We start from the raw sequence: 21,689 nt of genomic DNA, 5'->3' as shown, positions 1-21,689 counted from the left end.
GTGTGTGTGTGTGTGTGTGTGTGTGTGTGTGTGTGTGTGTGTGTGTGTTCCACAACTGGATCTCTGTGCTTGTGTGTGTGTATCTTACTGTATCTGTTGTACTGTACCCGTGCTGGCAGGGCTCCAGCTACCACAGCCCCAGCCGTGAGCAGAGGGGGTGGCACATGTTGGCGTGGTGCCCGATTGTAGGCAGGCCCATTATCTCTCATTAGCAAAAAAAACTCATTATACAAAAAACACTCTAAGCAAGAGAGAGAGCATTTATCTGCTGCCTGACCTTGAGAGAGTTCCCATTGCTTTTCATGTAGCTAGACACGCAGACGCACATCATGGGTGCCACAAATTGAGTGCTCCATTGTTGTAGATGGAGTGTAACTTGAGTTTGCCCTTGTTTTGCAGTGTGTAGGGTATGCTCAGAAGTCTTTGCAGTAGAAAGGGATTCAGATCTTAAAAACACACTGCTCTGTTTAGGTTCACATGGATGTTCTTCCAGATCCTTCAAGGAAACATATGGACATCTAACTCAAAACAAAACAAAAGACACTGGGGTGATCGTTTGGGAGTCAAACAGGTTTCATTATTATGATCTTTTCACTGCTTACACTGGGTAAGTGTGTTTGAAAGTGCACACTTGTAAATCCTGACTTGCTTCTCTGGAGTCTGGAGGATTTCTGAATATTTGAATATCATCTTTGGTTCACCTTAGTTCGGGATCTTTAGTGTTTTCTGCAAACGTGTACGACTGCATGTGGCACAGGATTAACACTGTTTGAGTGAAGATTCAAAGGAGACTTCTTTCTGAACCCAGTTCAGTCATGAAGAAACAACTTTTTCAGCATTTTCAATTTATGTTTGAAGTCAGAAATATTATTTAATAAACAACAAAATAATACAATATAACCAGATTTACAATTTCAGGACATTGATAAAACCCTAAAGTCTCCAGATTTACTCGTCCTTCTCTTCTCTTCTCTTCTCTTCTCTTCTCTTCTCTTCTCTTCTCTTCTCTTCTCTTCTCTTCTCTGTTGTTTATCAGAGCAGAGGGAAACTTGGCCCCGTGAACAAACCATAATATTCATCATCGTTAAATACAGTTAGTGTGTGCACATTCTGATGCATGGCTGGCCTTCTGCTACAGATGATGATCACACACATACACGCAAAATCAAACTCAAATACTTCCTCTCAACAGATGTTGAACAACACCGCTAATGGGAAGTCAATGGGGAGGAACAATGTCAGCAAACAACAATGCATTGTTCCCTCTAATGCATGGGTGTGCGTTTGTGCACACACTCACTCACCCTCTCACACATACACATGGACACTTTCTCCCTCTCACACACACACTCACACATGCACAGACTGGTAGGCATTAGTTCTGCTCCATGATCGTTGCTCATTTGGTTGATTCTCTAGTTGACCATGTTTCCTCTCTGCTGAACAAATAGGTGTTTATGTTAATTGAAAACACTTTAGCGCATTTAGAAACCTGGTTAAATAAGTGCACTAGCCATCCTACTGGAGAATCTGTGACCAATATTATATTTTACACCGGTGTAATGTATTGTCACCAGGGCTGGTTTTGAAATGATGTGTTACTGTATGTATGTATTATGCTGTTTGATCAGTTAAGCATTTCAAGTCAGGCCAGCTCCAGACAGGGCACAGGGGTACAATAACAGAAACAGTTGTACAATATCATGTTATCTAATATGATAGCCCTTTGCTACCTTTGCCTCTAACCTGCACATGTTCAATTTCTGTTGAAACTGAATCACTGTATCAGGGCTGCAGATAACTAATTTTCTTTATCAATTACTCTATTTTTCTTCATTAATCATTTTGTCCATGAAATGTCAGAAAATAGTGTAAAATGCCTAGAATCAAACTCTCATTTAAGGCAGCTGGAATCAGTACTTGGTACTTAAAAAATTACTGAATGATGATTAATTATCAAAATAGTTGCCATTAATTTTCTGTGGAACGACAAGTTGTTGCATCTCTTAACCTGACCTTTCAAGCTATTCATGAAATGGAAATTATTTATATTAGTGGTTGTCGTTTTCTTCTTGTAGACCTCTCATCATTATTATTGTTCTGTTAATTGATTTTTTATTATCTTTACTCTATTCTTAGACTTAACTTTCTTTTCTGTTTTGATGTTTTTTTTATGTGCACTCTGCACAGTGCACACAAACTGTGTTGTGTCTAAAGTGCTGTATAAATAAAGCTGAGTTAATTTGACTTGAGTGCTTCCATAAACTTTATCTTGTTGTATGTTCTAAACCCAGAGATGAGTGGACAGAGGCCATCCAGATGGTGGCTGACAAGCTGCAGAGACAAGAGGAGGAGAGGATCCAGTGCAGCCCCACTTCCAATATTGACAACATGGTTGAGGAGGAGATGGACATCTCTACCACGCACCACAAACGCAAGGTAAAAGCACAACAGCGGATGCGTTCACATGCAGACATACAAACACAAACTCACTCTGAAAATACAGAAATTATTCCAGCTGTACTGCTGCAGTTCATTGTCATGTAATAGGTTATTACCTTTGACTGCTTGCAATTTTAGAAATTGTTCTCTCACTCGCAGGTTTGTGTCAACTAATGAAATATCCCCTGCAACAACAAGGGTGTAAATTGGTTTTCCCAAATTATAGCGATCCAGCAAGTAAAAGAAGTCATGCAAAATTACTTGTGTAAATGTAGTTGGTATCAAAGGCAAAGGCTACACGTGGGTAAAATTTATACTAGCTGTATCAAGTTAACTACACAGTCTGAAGTATAGGTAGCGCCCCCTGCAGGCGTCACTGTTTATTACACTCCACACTGTAAAGGTCTTGTAGGGTGTAATTTTGCATTAGTGTGATAACAATTTTCAAGGTATGTAGACAAAAGGGTTGGACAAGGGGAAGTTTTGGCCTGTCAGTTGAACTAGCTGTAATATTAGAGGGCCACTAAGATCATTATGTGATCAGGGAACTTTAACATTACTACTAAATTTCATCAAAGTTCTTTGCTGTCTATGTTTAGAAAACATTTAATATTTGACAAGTTTGGCCTCTTATGTTAAATGAAAAAAGGGCTTTTAGAAAAACAGGATTATATTTCTCAAAGCAGAAAATAGTATTTGTACAGGTACTGTATTGACAATAGTATTGAAACTTTCCAAACGATACACTGCCCTGCACTGCTAGTGAAACATCAAAACTTCCAAATGCCATAACATAACAACTATTCAAATTGAGACGTAGATGAATTGCTGATGTTGGATTTCTGTGTTTCCCTCCCTCAAGACAATGAGTGACTTCGACTACCTGAAGTTGCTGGGAAAGGGAACCTTTGGCAAAGTGATTCTTGTCCGAGAAAAGGCCAGCGGGAAATATTATGCCATGAAAATCCTTAAAAAAGAAGTCATCATAGCCAAGGTCAGTCTTGCAGGAAACTCTCCATCTACTGATTATACTTATATATCTTTTCACAGTATTTATATCAAACATCTATATCAAACTGAGGCTTTTGGTCTGGCTGTTTTTAATTATGAGTCCAGTTTCAGATGTCAGTCTCTTTTCTAGCACTCAGAGTGCTCTTCAGCTTCCTTCTTATTTAGCTGTTGATAGAAAATGCTTTTATCTTATTGTGTCTGTACAGGATGAAGTGGCTCACACACTCACAGAGAGCAGAGTACTGAAAAACACCAGACACCCCTTTCTCACTGTAAGTACATCAAATACACGAAAACAACTGGTATAATTCAGACATATGTGCACACTTTAATGCACAGACATCTTTAAGAGTGAGCGTAACATCTGCCCACACACTCAGGTGACATACTGATCCTATACTTACCTGTGTCTCTCGTGGCTAATTACGAGTGAGACGTCAAATTGTTGTACATTAACAACGTCTGTTAGCTTTGCACTCTGTCTTTGATGTACACATTCACACGTTAGCCGCTGCTCATTTTTACAGCACTCCCTGGAAACACACTCACAGATATATATATATATCACACATGCACATACACACAGACACGCACACACGCACACACATACACACACCTTATCGTGAGAGCAATTACAGTTCACATCTGAGTTTACCCCTGTCACACCTGCAGCCACAAAGAGACTCAGACCAACTGTTCTTTTGTCTAGCAGCTTTCTCCCTTGAAAGAAAATGCACACACAAAAACACACGCGCACACACGCGCACACACACACACGCACGCACACACTTACTTCACACACTCACATATTTGCTTTGAATAAGCAAATACAGACATAAACTGTTTGAAGCTATGAATGATCACGTTTTGTTGCTCCTGCTGTTTTAGCTAGAATGGGACCAGACTTCTTGCTGCGTATGAAATCGCTCACTCCGTCACTTCACTGTTCACTCTATAGGGAGTGCATGTAGAAGACAAGTACATAATGTGTTACTTTGCAAAATCAAAAAACAATATTTGATGCTATTCAACTGTGCAGCTGGTTATGTTTGTGCTGTTACAGAAATAAGAGAGTCAGTTAAGGCATCATAGTGCTTGATGAGTAACAGTCAGTTGTACACTACTTTTTCCACTACACACTACTACACTACTGTTTGATAATTTGACCTCAGTATATACCACAAGATTTGTTTATGTGTTTGTATGAGTGCACTCATTGCATGTTTGTGTGTGTGGTCCTTATTGCAGTCTTTGAAGTATTCATTCCAGACTAAAGACCGCCTCTGTTTCGTCATGGAGTATGTGAATGGAGGAGAGGTAAGACACACACACACACACACACACACACACTCATGATGATTATGCTGAATGTGGTTACCCATCTTTGTGCTACTGCTTTAAACAGCCAGTTAAACCACAACTCCACCACAGTAACTGACAGGCACTCCTCCTATTCTGCTCTAAGCTCAAAGCTGTATTGAAACTCAGATGCCAGAAAATTGGCTATGGCTACAAATTCACAGTATGTGAAATATATATTTCTTTGCTTGTCTTAATTTTGATAAGTAATTATTTATCTTAAATAATAATTATGTATCAGGGTTATTACAAATGTATCACTTTCCAGTGCTGCAGATGCCAGTGTCAAACCAAACTAAAACAGACTGTTTTCAAAGTAAATGAGTCGTTTCAAATATTTCAAAAATGTTCACCTAAACATTTGTCTGGGTTTATAAATGTCTCACAGATAAATTCATAATTTTTACATGGGGCAATATAGTGTAATTGGAGTATGCAGCAAAGGAACGTTTAGACGTGCAAACACTCAAGAAGTGACTAAAGTTTCACTGTTCAATTGCTTTCTAACACAGTTAATTTGCCAACCAACTGGCCTCTCGCTTGCCTTCTCGTCTCTCCTGCTTGTGTCTATTTATGAACACACCTATGGGGCAGATATAGCCAGAATGACAGTCGGAGACGAAATGAGTTTGGATTCCCCCACTTTTCCATTTCTCAGATATTTAATCGGGCCGTTTTTGCAATCTTGGTTCATTCCCTCAGTGTAACTGTCACCTGCTCCCCCTCCCAGTTATTTAGGCAGTTCAGCCAGCGCCAGGCCTGAGCAAACACACACACACAGAAAACACCAGCAAACACACACATACTTAGACAAACACACACTGCAAATTTTTACCTCAACGGACGAATTGTGACCACACATACCACACAAACATGGACACACACAGCCCATTACAAACCTGCCACAGTCACAGCTGCCAGTACACTGATGAAGGCCCACCTGTCGTGTTACCCCCTCTCACTGCATCCCTCCACATACACACACACACACACACACACACACACACACACACACACACACACAGATACACACACTACACACAGATACACACAGACACCATTTGAGCAAGGTGGTCTGTGAGCATCACTCCAGCGGCCATATGCAAACCTCCCTGAACAATTAATGGAGAGATGTGTGCCCCTTGGCCTCATGGGTAATTTGTACGACTTGACTGGTGCGGCACAGCAGGCTGGTGTCATTTTGGTGCCACATGTGTAGCAGTGCGACAGTGACAACTTGACAACTGACGGCTAGGGAGAGAGAGTCACAGGGAATGTGAGGTGAGAGATAAAAAAGCAAGACAGAGGAGGGACAGGAGGTCAAGGCACCTGGGGAAAAAAACGAGTTGTGGACTCTTTAAAGTAGGAAAAAGACCCTCTTGCCAAAAACAGAGGGATGGATATGAGAATGGAGCAAATGAAGACAGAGGCTCAAGGGGCAAGGCCAGTTAGGCCACTAATGAGTGATGCACTGGAGGCAGTTGGGATGGGAGGTGGGGTGGGGTAGTTGGCGGCAGTGCCAGCGGCGGTCGGCCTGTCTTTAACTAGACTGGTGTATTGATTAAACCCTTGATTTGGCCCCCGTCGCCGAACTCCACGCCAGCACCGTGCCAACCTAGCCCAGAGGGTAACATGGAAGAGGTATGTGACTGTGAGTGTGTGCGCGTGTGTATGTGTCTGTGTGGTGAGGGGGGCTGCTAGATGAGGCGCCAGCTGCCGAGTGCCTCCACCCGCCCTCCTCCGAGACAAACCCCCCCCCCCCACCACCACACAGCCCCTCTCCACATGCACCCCTCACACACGCACTCCCGCTCACCCTCCCCTCCACTATCTATCATCTCAATATGGTGCGGGCAGCCAGTTTGTGTTGTGCTAATTTCCTCCAATAAATCAGTAATTATTGCTGTGCCGTCCCTGCTGTCCCCCCCTCCCCCCCTCTCCCTGTCTCTCCCTCTCGCCCTCTCTTCCTCTCTCTTTCTCCCCCTTTCTCCCGCAGCTGTTTTTCCATTTGTCCAGAGAGCGGGTGTTCTCAGAGGAGCGCACGCGCTTCTATGGCGCCGAGATCGTCTCAGCTCTCGACTACCTGCATTCAGCCAAGATTGTGTACCGGGACCTCAAGGTAAACAGAAACAGAGAAGGGAGGCTGGTTGGGGGGCATGGATGAGAGTGATCAGATATTTGAGGGAAAACTTTTTTTTTTTAAGCCCCCCCTCAAACTCTTATGTTTCCCTAGTTTTTTTCTTTTTTTCATCCTGGAGGAGACGAGTGGCTCAGGATGTTGGGTAATTAAAGAGAGAGATAGGGACAAGCTCACACAGACATAAAGCAGTGAAGAAGTGTGGGAGGCAGAGGCAGAGGAGGAGGAGGGAGGGTAGGGGGTGCTGATGCCACAGAGGCAGAGAGGTAGATGGCTCTGTCTGAGTGTCTGCCTGGCAGCCTTGGCCCCAGCCCTGCTCACAGCAGCCAAGAAAACAGAAAGGAGAAAAAGCTGACAGAGAGCGAGAAAAACACTTCAGCCATTAAAATTAAAAGGTTGAGTGGCTCCACTACACGCCTGAAGTTGAGTTCCCTCCTCTGCTTAGAATTTGTGTGTCTCGGTGTGTGTATTGCCACTATGTGGGGTAACACAATGTGGTTTTCCTTACCTGTCTTCCTCTGTGCTCCTCTTTAGAGCAGTAAAACCTTGACTCCACAGTCCACAAAAAGTATTTGTCAATTAACAAAGCAGTGTGAGTGTTGATTTCCAGTCACGAACAGTGAGAATGAAATATTTTACAAAACCTTCGACAAAAAGCTCTTGAGATGAATTCAAGCCAGTCCTCAATAAATGCATTGTCAGAATTACTGTTTCCTCTACTGTTTCCACTGATTTGTGAGATTCTGATGAGGAAAGTTGCATTGTGGGAATTGCTGTGTATTTTGTTTCCCTTTCAGTTGGAAAACCTGATGCTGGATAAAGATGGCCATATCAAGATCACTGATTTTGGCCTCTGCAAGGAGGGCATCACAGACGCTGCTACCATGAAGACCTTCTGTGGCACTCCAGAGTACCTTGCCCCTGAGGTAACACTTTAATTTTCTCCTAATCTGTTCTCTTTTATTTTCTGTGGTTTTCTTTTGATTTAATTTTAATTGTATTTTTTAAATTCTCTCTGCCGCTCATACCTTGAACCTCTCTGCCATTATTCTTGTCCCATTCTTTATCTTCATGAAGATGTTTCTTTCTTGACTTTAAGTAATTCATGATCAGGGTTTTTAACGGTCTGGGTTTTGTCTACTTCTTCAGTCTCTCTTTCCCTTCTTGCTTTAACTACCATACTGTATCTATGTGTACATTATGTTGCCCCATTATAGAGTAAGTTATTAGTGCAAGAGTAACACAACCTTTCATCTGTGTGTCCTTAAAATAACACCCTAAAGTAAGGTAAGAAGTATAATGTAAAAATTATTTCACAATATCTACTAATAATATAGTATGAAAATAAAATAAGTAAGTAACAGGGAGTAGTAAAAGAAACTCTATTGAGTGTATATGCTGTGATGTGGTTTTTTAGCATTTAATATGAGCTTCAAATCAAAACGCAATTTTTTCAGAATCAGTTCATGTTATGTTACTGACAATTACAGCATATATATTTTGTAGAGTACGGTAGTTCCATGCATCATATACAGGTACAGTCATATACTGCAAGTAAGTAATAATGTAGCATTTGTCTATCACCTGCTTACCAAGGTAAACCTAAATATTTGTAAGTTACAAAACAAAATGTACAAAATCAACATCAAACTTGAATGTGATATTCTGCTCTACTTTAAATATAGACATAGATAACATCAGAAGACATCTTTGATGAATTTAGAGTGTTTAAACACATGAGACCGATTATGTACAGTACATGTATTTTGGTTATTTTATGAACACAAGATTGGCTGAGGCTCTGTAGTACATAAAAGCATCTGTGGCATCCACAGGCAGTCTTTCCATGAGGCAGTGTTTCTGCATCGCTCAGGGTTCCACCAGGACGGCCACTGTGAACTGTGGGACTCATGTTGCCCACTGCACAGCACCTGTTTATCTAACAACAGCCCTGGCTGAGTTTAACTACCAGGATGATGACTGATCTTTGATAAAGGGGCGTACTCTGGGTAATTTCATGGAGGATCTGCAGAAGCCACACACAGAGTACACACAAATACACTACCCTTGAATTATGAAGTGTTTATGCAGGTACTCTCTCACAGCCCCATACCCATAATACCCTGCGTTTTGTAAGCATGTTTGAAACCCTCTTATAGTGGAATTTATGTATGTACATTTTCATTTGCAGATTTCACAGTCAAACCATTTCCATAATATCAGGGTGAACTGTAAATATCCGTGTGAATGAGGGTGTTGGATGAATTGCAAAAGGGCACAGCACAGCACAGCACAGCACTCACACACACACACACACACACACACACACACTACATTCTTGTAATAATTTTTTGCAGCCATCCGCTGTCCAGCCATCAGCACTGCTTCATTCGAAGGCCAGCAGATCAACTGGCGGGAGCGTTGCAGGACTGTGGGTGGTGGAGACAAAGTGATGGAGATGTGGAGATGAAAGCAGGAGGGGAGAGGCATAGTGTATATCCCACTTGAAAAAGTATGGAGGACAATTTGGCGCAGCATTTTGTGCTTTTTTTTAGAGTCCCTTCCTTTGCGTGCCAAAAGCTGATTGGAGGCTGTTGGTTATTTTTCACAGGATGTGCGTCTGTGTGCGTTTATGTGTGTGCGCGCGTGTGTGCTGTGTGTGTGATTGCAGTAGAAAGTGCGGGCTAAAGCGAGGCAGATGGCGGCAGATGGGCGAGGTTGGAGGAAGGTGCTCGGAAAAAACCTGGAAATCTACACCGCCGCCACTCGCCCGCCCGCTCGCTCTGCTCGCCCGCCCGCGTGTAAAAATAACACAGTTTGCTCTGAGCCAAGTTACAGAGATGCAAAGTAGCCGGGATTAAAAAGAGAAAGGGGGAGGTGGGGGTTGAAGACAGAGGAAGATGAGAAGGGAGAGAAAATATTTCAGGGTTACAGGAGTGAAATTCAGACAGTTCCTGTGTTTGCCGTCAGTGAAAAGGGCAGATGAGCAGTGTATAAAAAGGGTTTGTGTCTGCTGTGTGCCTGAAGGAAGTCATACACACTTCAGCAACGTAACACTGTAAAGTGAATAATTCTTCAGCCCAACTTTAAAGCATTATATTGAAGTGTTGTTGTTTGTTTCAAGGATAGTCAAAAATAAAAAAGATTAATGTGAGATTATTGTTCAATAAGCAGTATAAGGTCCTTGTGAAGGGATGGAACAGGATCAGAGAAAACACATGGGGGGTGTTTTTTCTCTGTTTTCTCATATTTTTTGTGTTTGACACATTTCCTTGTGGCTATGTTTTTTGTTGAAAGTGTTGAAGGGGATGGATTTGGGCTTCCTTCCATGTATTTGTATCTGTTTGTTTTCGTTTTGTTTGTATGTTGTATATGTCGGGCATTGTGAATTTTTTCTTTTGCTATTGTAACTGTAAATGTCTCATAAACATAGCAGCATATTCAGCCATCAGTAAAACAGTTCAAGATATCAGAACTGTGTCAGCATTAACCAATTTCCAAATGACAGCACTTTTCAGATAGAAGGTCCACATTTGACACCAACAATATGTGAGTATATGTTTACTGTGAGGTGTGTGTGTGTGTTTGTGTGTGTTCCCTGCTGGGTATCTGGGCTGGTACAGCCACAGGCTGTGTGTGCCCATCCCGTCCCATCTAGTGCTGTCCAGGCTGCCAAAGCCCTTGTCCCATGAACAGCTTCTAGCTGCCACATGGCTGTCCCAACAGGGACCAGGACAGGACAAGACCTTCTCCCTCATGGCTGCCTTTAACCACTACTCTCCTTTCCTCCTCTCCTCTCTTCCTCTCCTCTCCTCTCCTCTCATCTTCTCCTCTCATTTTCTCCTCTCTTCCTCTCCTATCCTATCCTGCTGATTTATCATTTGTTACCTCTTTCTCCCTTGTCCTATTTATTTATCCTGTCTTTTTCTTAAATATACACTCTGTTCCACACATAGTGTACACACACACACACACACACAGACATACACACACTCCGATGCCTCCATGCCTAGGGCTGTGGGGCAGCATTCTGGCTCTGTGTGGATTAATCTGCTCCCTGCCTGCAACCGAGCTGCCACCACTTTCTTTGGTCCCAGGACACACACACACACACACACACACACACACACACACACACACACACACACCAACACACTAAAACACACATACATATACATGCCCAACTTATTTGTATACATTGCTATACTATACTTTTTTATACAAAGACTCCACACACAGCGCACTCAGCCCTGTAGATCAGCATCGAAAACAGCTTTGTGAGCAGCTCTGAATTTCATAAACTGCACACACACTGCCTGTGTGTGTGCGTGGGTGTTTGTGTGTGTGCACGTGTGTGTGTCTCCTCAAGCTGCAGGGACTGAAACCACACCAAACATCTCCTAGTTTGCCTCACTCTCAAAACTTTATGAATTTGATGAGGACGGATAAATATTCCATCTGCTGTGTGTGTGTGTGTGTGTGTGTCTGACAGTCTCCCAGCAGTCTAAGCCAGTGTTATCCCTCCAGCCGTACCAATCAATAGTATATCTGGAGCTGCTGGCGCACTTCGTTTCCCCAGTTCTTCTCTGCAGCTGCCAACAGGGTGACCAGCTTAATGCACACACTCTTAGACACACACAGATGCACAGACACATTCACACATAAAAAAGCACACATAGCTCTCTTATTCACTTCCATGCACATGTTGACTTGCACAAACTGAAGCAGCCGCCTGCATCATTAGCAGTTTAGTGTGGAGTGCATGAGCTCAGTCAGTTAATGACTTTCTGTGGTGTTGAGCTGCTGTGTAAACCTACAGGCAGCTGTTTGGTGTTTTCTTTCACCTGGTCTCAGAGCACAATGAGAATTAACATGATTTACAGTTGGGGTTATACAACAGAACCGCATCTGACACTTGTTGGGAGAAAGCCCCAGTAAAATGTTAGAGACTTTTCTGCCTACCTTTATCACCCTTTGTTATATTGTGGTGATTGTAAATTACAGTAACGCTCTCAGAGAATTGTGGACTTCAAGGTGCAGGATTCCTTATAGGCAATATGAAAATAACATTGAATGAATATCAGTGGCTGAAACGAAAACTTTTTGGCTCCTCGGTGAGAGGTGTTTTAACAATCTGTTTGCTGATGATATCATTTTCATGATATCATACTGATTTATCAAACGTAATATCATATAGATTCATTTTGAAATGTCATACTGGCAGTTTTCCAAGTCAAACCACCACCTTTCTCAACTATTTAAATGTTAATGTACCATTTGTATGTTAATGTGTGTTACAGGCATATGTCAGTGTGGAACTTCGGAGAACAAGTATTAAATATTAGGTTTTATATATTAGGTTAAATTTCAGTATGATTTACATTTGAGTGTTTTTTTGTTTTCCTAGTCAGTCAGTCTGCAGTTTGGATAAACAAGTCTCTATTCTACTCAAACGAAGCTATTTGTGTATTTATGACACCTGTACTATTTGCGTATTCCACCCATCTTTCTACTGCTAGTAACAGATTCTAGTTCAGTCTGCAGTATAATGTTGAATCATTAGATATAATGACATTTGCTATATAGTTTCATCGTGCAGTCTTATAATAATTGTCAAAAACATGTTTTTGTGTGAGTACGTTTGTGCGTGTTTGCATTCATGTGTTAGTGTCTGTTGGCGTGTGCTCACGTCCACCGTGCCTGGTCCATTATTAACAGTGAGTGAGATGTTATTATTATTGGCGAGATGTACAACATATGCTGTTCTGGCTGCTCTCCAGCCCTGCCTGTCTGTCCGTCAGTCACACACACACACACACACACACGCAACACAAGCATGCCTCAATACATGTACACTCATCATCTTAATAAGCTTATTATGTTAATGAGCAGCAGCACCTGAAATACCTCAGTTTCTGTGTCTTCCTCCTCTTCCTCACTCCTCCAGAGGTGAACGAACAGGCGCATGAGAGGATGAAAGAGAAGGAGCGAGCGAGGGGAAGGAAGGCATGATTAGAGGACGGAAAAAGCAGGATGAGGCAGGATTGGGAGGATAGCTCGAGAAGAGCAGTCAGGGAATTGGAGTTGTAAGGCAGCCCAGACACAAGACTTTGATATGGGGATGACTTCTTTCACAGGACCTATTTCCATATGCACACACACACACACACGCACAACACAGCACACACACACAACACAGCACACAGTACAGTACCTGTGCTAGCCAGCTTGGAGGGTGGACTGGCCCTGACCCGTGTTGCGGGCTGTTCCTGCCTTTTCCATCCAGGGACGTTCCTGTCTGTCCCTGCCAGGAGAGCATCAGTGTGCCAGGGAGAGCTGGCAGGGACCAGAGGGGCATCTGGTGGGCAACGCCAACACACTGAGTCCCTTACTGTAACAGGGTCCTCTGAAGACCTGCTGTCCCATGATGTTTGCCTCTGTATATGTGTGTCTGTGTATTGGGGGTGGCGGGTGCTATCTACACCTCAGCCCTCGTTATTTGTGCAGCTGCTTCTGCTCAAATTAAAGACTTTTACTGTTTTTTGGGTTTTTTTTATTTATCCCTTCAGCACAATGGCATATTGACTCTCCATTGCTGTCCTTCCTTGCTCATCTGTCTCTTCACTGAATACCTTGGGCAGTCAGTATTGTCCAATAAAAGTAGAGTAAAAGCAGATGTCCAATAAAACAAATGGCCCCATTTAAATAAGCAGAACTTGTGTGTCTGTGTTTCTTTACTCTCCTCAGGTCCTGGAGGACAACGACTATGGTCGGGCGGTGGACTGGTGGGGTTTGGGTGTGGTGACGTACGAGATGATGTGTGGTCGACTGCCGTTCTACAACCAGGACCACGAGAAGCTGTTTGAGCTCATCCTCATGGAGGACATCAAGTTCCCACGCACTCTGTCAGCCGACGCCAAGTCCCTGCTGTCCGGCCTGCTCATCAAGGACCCCAACAAACGGTGTGTGTCCAGGTTTAATGTACTGCACGTAGCTATGTGTGAAAATGCAGAAATGTGGACAGATAATATAATATCTGTATATAATATAATAGATGTGATACAGACAAAAAATGGCAAATATGAATGTGAATAATTCTTAAATTCATAAATCATTTCTTTGTTGCTACATTTTGGAGAGATTCATTTTAGTCATTTAACTGAATGTCCCTAAAAAAACTGAAAAAAACTTCTGACAGTTTTTCAGTGAAAACAAACTTCATCAGGGATATGAACAAACATTACAAACTTTTTAGGCAGTCAAGGTGAAGTGAGGATGCTTTCAAAAAGAATGCCATTAATAGTTTTTATTTATCATTTAACTTCACACAAAGAGCAGTAAACAGAAAAAAACCTAAATCAATAAATCAAATCAATATTTGATGTAACCACCTTTAAAACAAGACAAGGTTGTTCCAAGCATCTTTGAGAACTTGCCACAATTCTTCTGTGGACTCTCAATCTGCCTCTTCATGTGACCCCAGACTCCATGAGGTTGAGATCAGGGCTCTGTGGGGCTCACTCCATCTGCTGCACGACTCCCTCTTCTTCTTGTCTCTGTACAAAGTTCTTTATGACTCTGTCTGTGTGTTTAGGGACATTTTCATTCTGAGGAATGAGTTTGGGCCTGACTGATGCCTCCCTGATGGCATCACATGATGCTTATATACATATATACATACATTTTCTACTCTTTTGAAAGTTTGTAAGAGTTTTTAAGAAAAAAATTACTTCTTTATCTAATTACTTGGATGTGTGTTTCTCAAGGTGTTTCATTCACCATCTGACCTAATTTTTGTGATCCTCTGACTGGATAATTACCCAGCATCTGTGTTTTTACTGACAATATGTTATTTTGCTAAAGAAAGTCATAAATATCTCTTTGTCACTTTAACTCGTCACCTCTCCCCTCCTCTAGGCTCGGTGGAGGACCAGATGATGCTAAAGAGATAATGAGACACAGTTTCTTCTCTGGCGTTGACTGGCAGGATGTCTATGATAAGAAGGTATGGAGCAATGTGATGGTAAAACCATATGTTTGCAGTGTGCGTTGTGCTCCCTGCATTTTCATAAATTCTAACTTTGTGCATCATAGTTGATGAATTGTATTTATACAGAGGGTCAGGGTTAATGATGTAACACATACCACACATGAACACACATGATGTGTGCATGAGAACAGACAGGCAGCCGCGTAAAGCTCAGGACATTATGGAGAGGTGTGACCTCGTATCCCAGAGCTCTATCAGTCTGTGTGTTTGCTCATATAACACCGCTGAGTGTGAACCAGGTCCTGTGAGGCAACACCTATAGCATGTTAGACAGGTGCTGAGCTCCCTCCCTTCACTCCGCTCTGTTCTCCCCTCTCTGGATTATTCTACCATCTCTCCTGTACTTCACAACCTACTCTCCTCTCATTTCATTTCTCCTTCCCTTATCTTTCCTCTGCTTCCATCACTTTTCCTCTACTATCTCCTTTCTCCTCCCTTCTTTCCTTATTTCTCCTTTCCTTACCCATCCTTTTCTTTCCTCTCTCCTCCCTCCTTTGCCTCCTTAGGCTTTTGTCTTCTTTCCTCACTTTCCCTCTCCTGTCTCCTTTTGCTTACCTTTCTTTTCTTTCCTTTTCTCTCCTCCCCAGTTTATGTTTTAACTCATGAACTCATTTGTGACATCCAGAGTTGTGTGTCCTCCAAGCAGCTGCTCTGTAGTTTGAAACAGCAGTAGCCGGTGGTGTTATTGTCCTCTAATCTTTGCACTCTCTGTCCTCCTCACCTTTCCTTCCCAGCTGGTCCCCCCCTTCAAGCCTCAGGTGACGTCAGAGACAGACACCAGATACTTTGATGAGGAGTTCACAGCCCAGACCATCACAATCACTCCACCAGAGAAATGTGAGTCTCTGAGACTCTGTTCTGTCTCTGCCTGTCCTCACACATGTACACAGCAACATATGCCCACATCAAACTTCACTGTAATCTCACTTTCATGTTTAACATAGCTGCAAATATTCTCAGTGAAGAGAGAAATATAGAACTAGACAGACTGACAGAAAAAGTGAATTCTCCGGTTTGGATTGTGTGTTTATCCAGTGTTTGGGAGTCAATCAGTATTTAATGTTTGAATGTTACTCTTACAATAGAGGTACTGTTTATGCTTGAATAATTTCTGCAGAGGACCATGATATTAATAAATTATTTGGCCACACATTCAGGAGATTTTCATTGTCAAGCAGCAGAAATACCTGCAGTTTTAAACACTTTATCATCGCTCCCTCTTTTTCTTCAGGTGAGATATTTCCACTTTAATTAACTGGGGGAGCAAACACTCAAAAGTGCTGTTGTCTGTTTATTCAAGTGTCTCTTTAATAGTCCTCAGGCCACATGTAGCTCTTCACAGCCTTTTCAGATAGAGATACTGGTTTCAAAATGGCACTGAATTATGCATGAGTGGAACCGATGTGTTTCTCTGCGCTAATGTGAGGTTCCATTTGTTTTGTGGGTCGCACATCAGTTAGTTAGCAGGAGATTGGCACATCAAAGACACACTTGTTAATTGAATGGTGTTCTGTTTAAATCTGCAGTACAATACAAACGTCTTCCTTTATATGTTTAATGTTGAATTATATTTTGAGGTCATAAAATCAAGCTGGCAGTTCAAAGATTTCTCATTTGATTTTAGCTACTTGAGAACTGAATTCTAATGATAAATAATCAAGTCATTAATGACGTCTGGATTCACTTCCTTCTCTCCTTTTCTTAGTTGACGAGGATGGGATGGACTGTCTGGACAATGAGAGAAGACCGCACTTCCCACAGTTCTCCTACTCGGCCAGTGGGCGGGAATGAATGGTCCATCGTCATGGTGACACCATCACAGCTGGTCTCTGAGGTCATCAGTGTGGGACAAAAAACCCACAGCTTTGGACCTACCCAGAACAACAGTGACTTGAAGGATTTTGCCCTTCTCCTCCTCCTCTCTTTTTCACCTCTCCAGTCCACTTCTCCAGTCATATTTATTTATTTTTGTGAATCCCTTTTTACAAAGAACTCCCTGACAAAATTACCCTCGAATCCTGCACTGAATCGCTAGGTGATCCGAGCTGTGATGTGATCAGTTACTATGTAATGTCCCTTTAATGACAGGAGCATCACTGGTGGCCTGCTGTGCTTTGACAAGTGTCGGTCCTGCCAAACTCTAAAAACAAACACTTCTGATCAACTTAAACAACAGCTGATGCATTTTAAAGGAGACATTTTTTGGCTTCTTATCTGTACATGGAGATACAGCGTTTTAAGTCATTCAAACCCAAACTGCCGTTACCGGTTGTATCTCAGGCTTTTGCAAACAGATACCCAGACTCAGTGAGACACTTGGGTCTGATTTCAAACCCTCACATAATTCTGGGATTGATTGAGGCCGGCTGACATTGAGGAAACTTGTTGTCATCAGTGAGCAGAATCCTACACACCTCATGTTGTCGAGCAGGATTTGACTCAGGTTTTGCTCAGTGCAAGTCATTATTATTGTTGCTGCTATTTCAACTACTATCACAACTACTACAGGTACTGCTACACCTATAACTACTATACTTCTAAAACCCGGTGCTACACTACTAGCTTAATGCTGCAGGTCATTATACAGGCGCCAGCAACGCATCAACCACCTGTATTAACGTCTATGCTTGTAAAGCTGCAGAACAGTTGTTGCTACTTCTCCTAATGTGCAATTACTATACATCAACTCTGTAGGTTAAGATGATGAGAGGATGTCATGTTTGTGCAAGTGAGTGTGTGTATGTGAGATACTACTATGGGTTTGTGTTTAAGATCGCACCTCAAAGCACAGCAGTTCAGGAGGATGAAGCTCCCGAGCCATAAGCTTTACTACATTACCCACAATGCAGTGCAAGGTGGTTGATATATCCATCACCGCAGAGGTGAAAAATGGAGGAAAAAAGTTGGTTTGAATGTTCCCCTCCCCCCAAAAGTGTTTTTTTTTTTTTATTTATTTCTCCATTGCAAGTCCCTCTGAGTTTCAGTCTCCTCTGTGACAAAAGGGAAAACAAAACCGAAACGGTACTTGTGCGTCGATGATGGAAAAGCTTTACTGTGACATATTGTTATCATAGCTTTGGAAACCACACGGCTGTACCTCTCTGTGTTTGTACAGGAAAGGGAAACTGATGCAGGAACAGAGTCACTACAGAGTGAAAAGAGCAGTTCAGGATGGCAGGTCTGGCACTGATGAGGAGAGAGAGAGTGTACAGGTGAAAAGCTCCAAGAATGATACGATATGAAATATTTATAATGTGATAACTTATGAGGTATTGATGAGTGAGATAATGGCTAATCTCCTGTTTCCTGTGAGTTTCTTATGAAGGATTTAAAAAACAAAAAAAAGACATTATGATCTGTGAGGAGGTATGCATCAACAGTTATGGGTTTACACCAATCACAGCAATGGCTATAATATATATATGTTCTATTTATTGTTCTACTCATCGGTTTTATATTTAACTTTTTCTATTATTACATTATTCTAGAAGAAAATTGTTATTTCTTAGGGCTGAGAGGAAAAAAAGGCACCTCAAGAAACAAAAATGGCTGAAGAATGTAGGAGGGAAAGCAGATAGCCTTCCTGCTCCATTGTTTATTTTAATGATGTTTTTGTGTTGTTTTGTGACCAAAATGTGACAGGGCACATTAAAGACAGATGATAGTTTACTGTGAGCTTTAAGAACATTTAAAATAGAAAAAGGATACGATTTTTTTTTTTTTTTTTTTTATCACCTTTTCCCCCTCCAACTTTATCCAGATCATCCCACAGGTGGAATTTACTATGAAGGCTCATCACACCTCATTGGATATTGATAGAAATGTCCCCCATATTTAATCTTACCACAGGTGTGTGTTGGTGAAGGCTGAGCCAGAGTTCAGAGAGCAAGACGACGTGGAAGTTGAGCAGAAAGAAAATAAGCGAAGCACAGATGTCTGAATGTAAAGCAGTAAGGAAGGGAAAAGACTAAACTGTAAGTGCTACTGTAAGTGTGTCGAGACAGACTAGAGGAGAAAGTCGGAAGAGAGGCAGAACAGTGTTTGGGTACGAAATGCTACTTTGTGAGGTCAATCTGCGTTTCTGTCAGTGCGTCGGATTGTAGACCTCTGTCTTTGACGTGTCCTGTCATTTCTCAGGTCTGGACTTTGTTTGCGGTTGTTTTGTCGTCACGTCTTCCAGTCTGACCAACAAGATTTAAAAATCTGGGGCCGGGTAAGCCTCATGGTTTAGCTCAGAATAAGTCAAAAACATTAACATGCAGCACTTCAGAATCAAAAAAACAAAAAAAAAAAGAATCAGGAAATATATTTTTAAAAATTTGAAATCTCAACAGCATCATGTGGAAGACGTCTCCGTCAATATCTGGATGATATGGAATTAAAATGAGAGCACCAGTGGATGTTCTCTTATTAGGCATAGAAAATTGTATTCCAATATATTTATTTGAATGTTTTTATTATTATCATTGATGGATAACTTGAATTTCTTTTCTATTTAATTTATTTGATGTCATTTTGTTTTGGAGTTTAGCAGTAAGGGGGTGTAGTCGTGTTTCACTTTGCAGTTGAAGTCTTCAGAGACTTTGTTCTCAAATAAATGCCTCCTTTTTCTTTACAGATATCTCTTAAACGACACATTACCTGTTTTTCCGCTGCTCTTAAGTCCATATGCTTTACTCTTGCACATCCATTAAATTGCTATTAGCTAGCAACGATGCTTTATGGCACAAAGTATAAAAGGATGGCGCTGGCCTGCATGCTGTAGTCCTCCTCTGTCTGCACCACTAGTCCTGAGTCGAAGTGGCACTCAGAACTCTTATGAAAAATACTTCTCTGTGATCGATTGAGCCTGTCTGGCACAGCCGAAGCAGCCGAATAGTTCAAAATCAGTACAAATCCCACCCAGCTGGCACTCTCCACAGGCTCAAGCAAACACTCCCAAGTATTTGGAAGGATTTCAGCTTTGATTTGACCCAGGTCTGCGAGCGACTGAGGAGTTCTAGCTGTATGTGCACGCTTAACGCCAAAATCATTAGACACCAGAGTTCATGAAATACCGCTTTGTAGCTTTGGCCACAGCACTTTCACATCCATCACTTTTTATATGATTCAGAGGAATCTGATTCTGCTCTGCTTTAAAGGAAGATTTTTAGCTTTTTTAAGTTTATAAGAAAATGAGGATTTTTAAAGCACATCTCCCCTCCTCATACAACCGATAGCTTTGATGCTGCTCTGATGTCTAGAGTTGGCAAGACCTGGGTGATTGTGTCCCACATGCCAGAGATGAGTCAGTGCTGTCCCTGCAGAGTGGGCTCTGAATGAGGCTCAGTGGGACTTTTGAGGAAATTGGTCAGTGTTTATACACTCAAATGTTGGAAAAATCCACTGAGCAATCATTGCAACCCCACTGATACCACTGACTCCTTCCTCTCTTGCATTTTGAAAAGTTTTCCCATCAGTCCCAACTCTCCTTATTCGATCCTCTACTGATTTAAGTTCACTTAGTGGCAGCAACAATGGCAGAGGCTGAGATCATAAAAAAATAAATGTTTTTCCTCCAAGTGGAGAAGGTGGAGCTTAATAATCCTCTTCATCAATGTGGTTTTTCCCTTAAAGACTAGGAACCAGTTGTAGGCACGTGTCAGTAATTTGACTTTGTCTCAGTTGTTATCACCAAACAGAGGTTCTTAAACTGGATGCAGAAATTCAGTTTCAGCCTCCTCACAGCTTTACAGGTGCCCTCGACTGGTGTGAATCAACATCGATATCTGACGCTGAACCGACAGTGTTCACTCTTAAAGCTGCTGCTGTTTGTACTGTACATCTATCACACAACAGATCTGACTCCAAGAGTATTTGAATAATATGTAAAATCCTTTCAAAGACCTCAGCTGCTCTGTATTGATATCGCCCGTTGTTAATGAACCAACGGCGTCAGCCAAAAATCACAAACTGCGCTCTGCCTGGTGTTTAATGCAGATAATAAGTAAACGGCTCAAGTGTTTGGAAGGATTTCTGAAAGTATTTGACCTCATGTCTGCGACAGAATCCCTCCCCTCTCTTCTCTCTCTGGTACTAGTCTGCTATCATCATGGTTATTAACATGAACAAGCATGAGATGCATTTATTTATAAACAGCAAACATACAAATACTACAAAGTGTAAAAGTTTTAATTTCATGTCCATGTCCATCTACTGTAGCTTTACAGTTGTGTGAGACATTTCTGGACAGCTTCCAGCTGTTCACAGAGCGGGCCATGTTTCCCCGAAGCACTGTAATACTGAAGTCAGCTCTGCTCTGCGACAAGTCGGTGGAGCAGAGATGATGTTGACTCTGAGACAGTGTCGGGAAACTCAGCAGATCCAGAAAGATTCAGAGAAAAGCAGATCAAACAGCCTTTTTCTGTCCCTCATGCTGTCAGGATGCAGTGCTGCTGGCCAGTGAGGCCGCGAGGATGTGAAAACAACAAATTACCATCAACATGAAGCTGTTTTTTACACTGTACATCCTTAGTATTTTTACACATAAAATGTATATGATAGGGATGCACATTATTTTCCTTCTTACAGACAGCTTCAATAAAGCACTATGTCAATCTGCAGCATTGGTGTCAACTTTGTTTCCTTTATAACCTTCTGAACGTTCATCTCACTTAAAATGAAAAAAACATGAAACCAGAAATATTTTTC

The 21,689-nt window shown here is 41.9% G+C and overlaps 1 protein-coding gene across 4 annotated transcripts in view; it reads left to right on the top strand.

Annotated features, from left to right (window-relative positions):
• Positions 1–21,601, top strand: part of akt3a (v-akt murine thymoma viral oncogene homolog 3a) — a 54,656-nt gene extending 33,055 nt beyond the window's left edge. For all 4 annotated transcript variants that reach the window (XM_071480191.1, XM_071480194.1, XM_071480192.1 and 1 more), the window contains 10 exons: positions 2,295–2,439; positions 3,305–3,436; positions 3,660–3,725; positions 4,702–4,770; positions 6,809–6,931; positions 7,747–7,875; positions 13,697–13,911; positions 14,867–14,954; positions 15,734–15,836; positions 16,705–21,601. In XM_071480191.1, coding sequence (XP_071336292.1) covers positions 2,295–2,439; positions 3,305–3,436; positions 3,660–3,725; positions 4,702–4,770; positions 6,809–6,931; positions 7,747–7,875; positions 13,697–13,911; positions 14,867–14,954; positions 15,734–15,836; positions 16,705–16,790 — 1,156 coding nt within the window. In that variant the 3' untranslated portion in view covers positions 16,791–21,601. The remainder of the gene's footprint in view (positions 1–2,294; positions 2,440–3,304; positions 3,437–3,659; positions 3,726–4,701; positions 4,771–6,808; positions 6,932–7,746; positions 7,876–13,696; positions 13,912–14,866; positions 14,955–15,733; positions 15,837–16,704) is intronic.
• The last annotated feature ends 88 nt before the right edge of the window (positions 21,602–21,689 follow it).

The sequence above is a fragment of the Trachinotus anak genome, unplaced genomic scaffold (genome assembly GCF_046630095.1).
Source record: "Trachinotus anak isolate AG129_WGS33_773 ecotype Australia unplaced genomic scaffold, CSIRO_AGI_Tana_v1 ptg000007l, whole genome shotgun sequence".
Classification (NCBI taxonomy): domain Eukaryota; kingdom Metazoa; phylum Chordata; class Actinopteri; order Carangiformes; family Carangidae; genus Trachinotus; species Trachinotus anak.
Note: the sequence above shows the minus strand (reverse complement) of the source record. Positions and strands in the feature narration are given on the sequence as shown.